Raw genomic sequence first — 2148 nt, forward strand, 5'->3', positions numbered from 1 at the left:
GTTTAACGTTGAATATTATTTATGATTTTAACTTTATACACAAGTGCCAAAATACTATAATTTTTTACAGTAGTCTGCAACTGTCTAGAAACTGCACAACAGGTTTCATGCATGTAAGTCAAAATTATCAAAGACAAATTTAAAGTCAGTATACAAGGAAAAGATTCTTAAAGGAAAAGACATGCAACCTTCTATGTCAGCATTTAGTAATGAAATTCACCATAATTGAACTCTGTAGTATTTAAACTAATATCCTTAAACACTGCTAATAAAAAGGAGGAACCCCACTGAAATATATACAAAAAGATTTAGTTTTGAACATTTTACTCTGCATTATTAAGAAATGTATGATGCAAGACACACAGATGCAAGCAGTAATGTGTTAATATAAATGGTATAGAAAACTTTTCTAAAAAAAAAGACACTAGTATCTATAAAGATTTACAACTCAAACTTAGGTAGTAAACTGTAAAACTTGTTTCTATCACTGCCACAGGCAGCAGTTTCTGTATGATAAGACTATCACTGAACACTTATTCATTACAATAGACAAAGGGATAACAATTACATTTCATCCTTAATATAATCATGAAATAACTTTATAAATTAAATTATTACCAGGGGTCTCCTCAAGTCGGCCTGGGTCTGCTGAATGTTTAGACAAGTTCTCTCCACTTCCAAATGGACTACTTCCCTGGAAAACAGTGATTTTTATCATCTCGGTAAATGTACTGTGGTACATACTTCAACTTTCATAAACTTTTTTTCACATATTCTCTTATTTTTTAAAGCTGTAACTATAACAACTATTTGTGATGTAAAAGAGAAATTCATAATTTCAAGTAAGACAACAAAGCAATTTATACATGTGCACTTTGGTACAACTTATGAAAAAATAACACACTTTGACCTCATCAATTAAATCATATTTAAAATACGGTTTCATCCTAGTAGATATCAATAGTATTTTGTAATATTTAAAGTACTTGAAAGAGAGACTGATGTACCTCAAGATTTTATAGCAATTAAACATACAATGCTGAAAAGTTTACAAGAAAAAATATAGAACATGTGAATGAAAACAAATTTCTTTCAAAACTAATAATAGTGAACCTTTAGATATAATATTTTTCATTTAAAACTCAAAATCATGCATACTGAAAATTGTATTAACAACTACACAAATTTATACAACCTTGCTATCATAAATATATTTGTTAACACAGTAAAAGCCTTTTTCAATAAGGTATCTGAATATTGAGTTTTCCTTTAAACAGAAGTACTCTAAATATGAAGGTTGGCCACTGAAACACTTACAAACTGAACAATGTCAACCTCCAATCTGCTCTAAAGTAACAAATGTTAATATCTGTAGTGTAATTAGACAATTTTATTCATGATCATGAACATTTTTGTGTCTGTATTTTTTTAGATGCTCCCCTATACTAACAAGATCTGAATTACTTTAGCTTTTGCTTTAATAACAAGTGGATATTCTGAATGAATAGAGCTATTGTGGAGACAGTAATATGGGAAATACAGTATGTAATATTAATTAAAGCAATTACATATGAATGAAAATTAAATACAGTTGTTTTATATAACATGTTCTATCCAATTTAATGCTTACACATAGTAAATATTAATTTCTTAACTGTTATATTTATGTTGCAACATAAGCTTTACTTTGAAACTTAATTTTGTGACAATATAAGTATTGAGCCCTGGAAGTATTATATGCATGTTTACTAAATTTTGAACTAGAATTGACTGAAGAACGTTCTTTCAATCTTCAGGTCACCAACAACTGTACCAAACCTGAGAAAAGCCTACAATAATGTGAGGATTCCTATCATTCAATCTAAATTATATTGCCATTTTATTTTAAGTTTTTAACCTGATCAGACCCAGCTACCTCATTTTGAAAGTGGTTAGATATTTCTTGTCTAATTTCATTCCAAAACTAAACCTAATAAATGAAATTGTAATTTGACAAGAACTTTCCTAAAGTACTTAATAGTAGGGATTGACAAGGATTCCAAATAATTCATATGCGAAAAAAAACACCCTATCAAATTCCTAGCGAAAAACTGACCATTCAAAGTATTGGTTACAATATATTTTGTGCATATACACTAATAATACGTA

At 28.6% G+C, this 2148-nt stretch overlaps 1 protein-coding gene across 1 annotated transcript in view; it reads right to left on the reverse strand.

Annotated features, from left to right (window-relative positions):
- Window positions 1–2148, reverse strand: part of LOC106468642 (MAP kinase-activating death domain protein-like) — a 138202-nt gene that overhangs the window by 29994 nt on the left and 106060 nt on the right. The window contains exon 25 of the mRNA XM_022396995.1: window positions 619–731. Coding sequence (XP_022252703.1) covers window positions 619–731 — 113 coding nt within the window. The remainder of the gene's footprint in view (window positions 1–618; window positions 732–2148) is intronic.

Source organism: Limulus polyphemus, unplaced genomic scaffold (assembly GCF_000517525.1).
Source record: "Limulus polyphemus unplaced genomic scaffold, Limulus_polyphemus-2.1.2 Scaffold3095, whole genome shotgun sequence".
In the NCBI taxonomy this organism is placed as follows: Eukaryota; Metazoa; Arthropoda; class Merostomata; order Xiphosura; family Limulidae; genus Limulus; species Limulus polyphemus.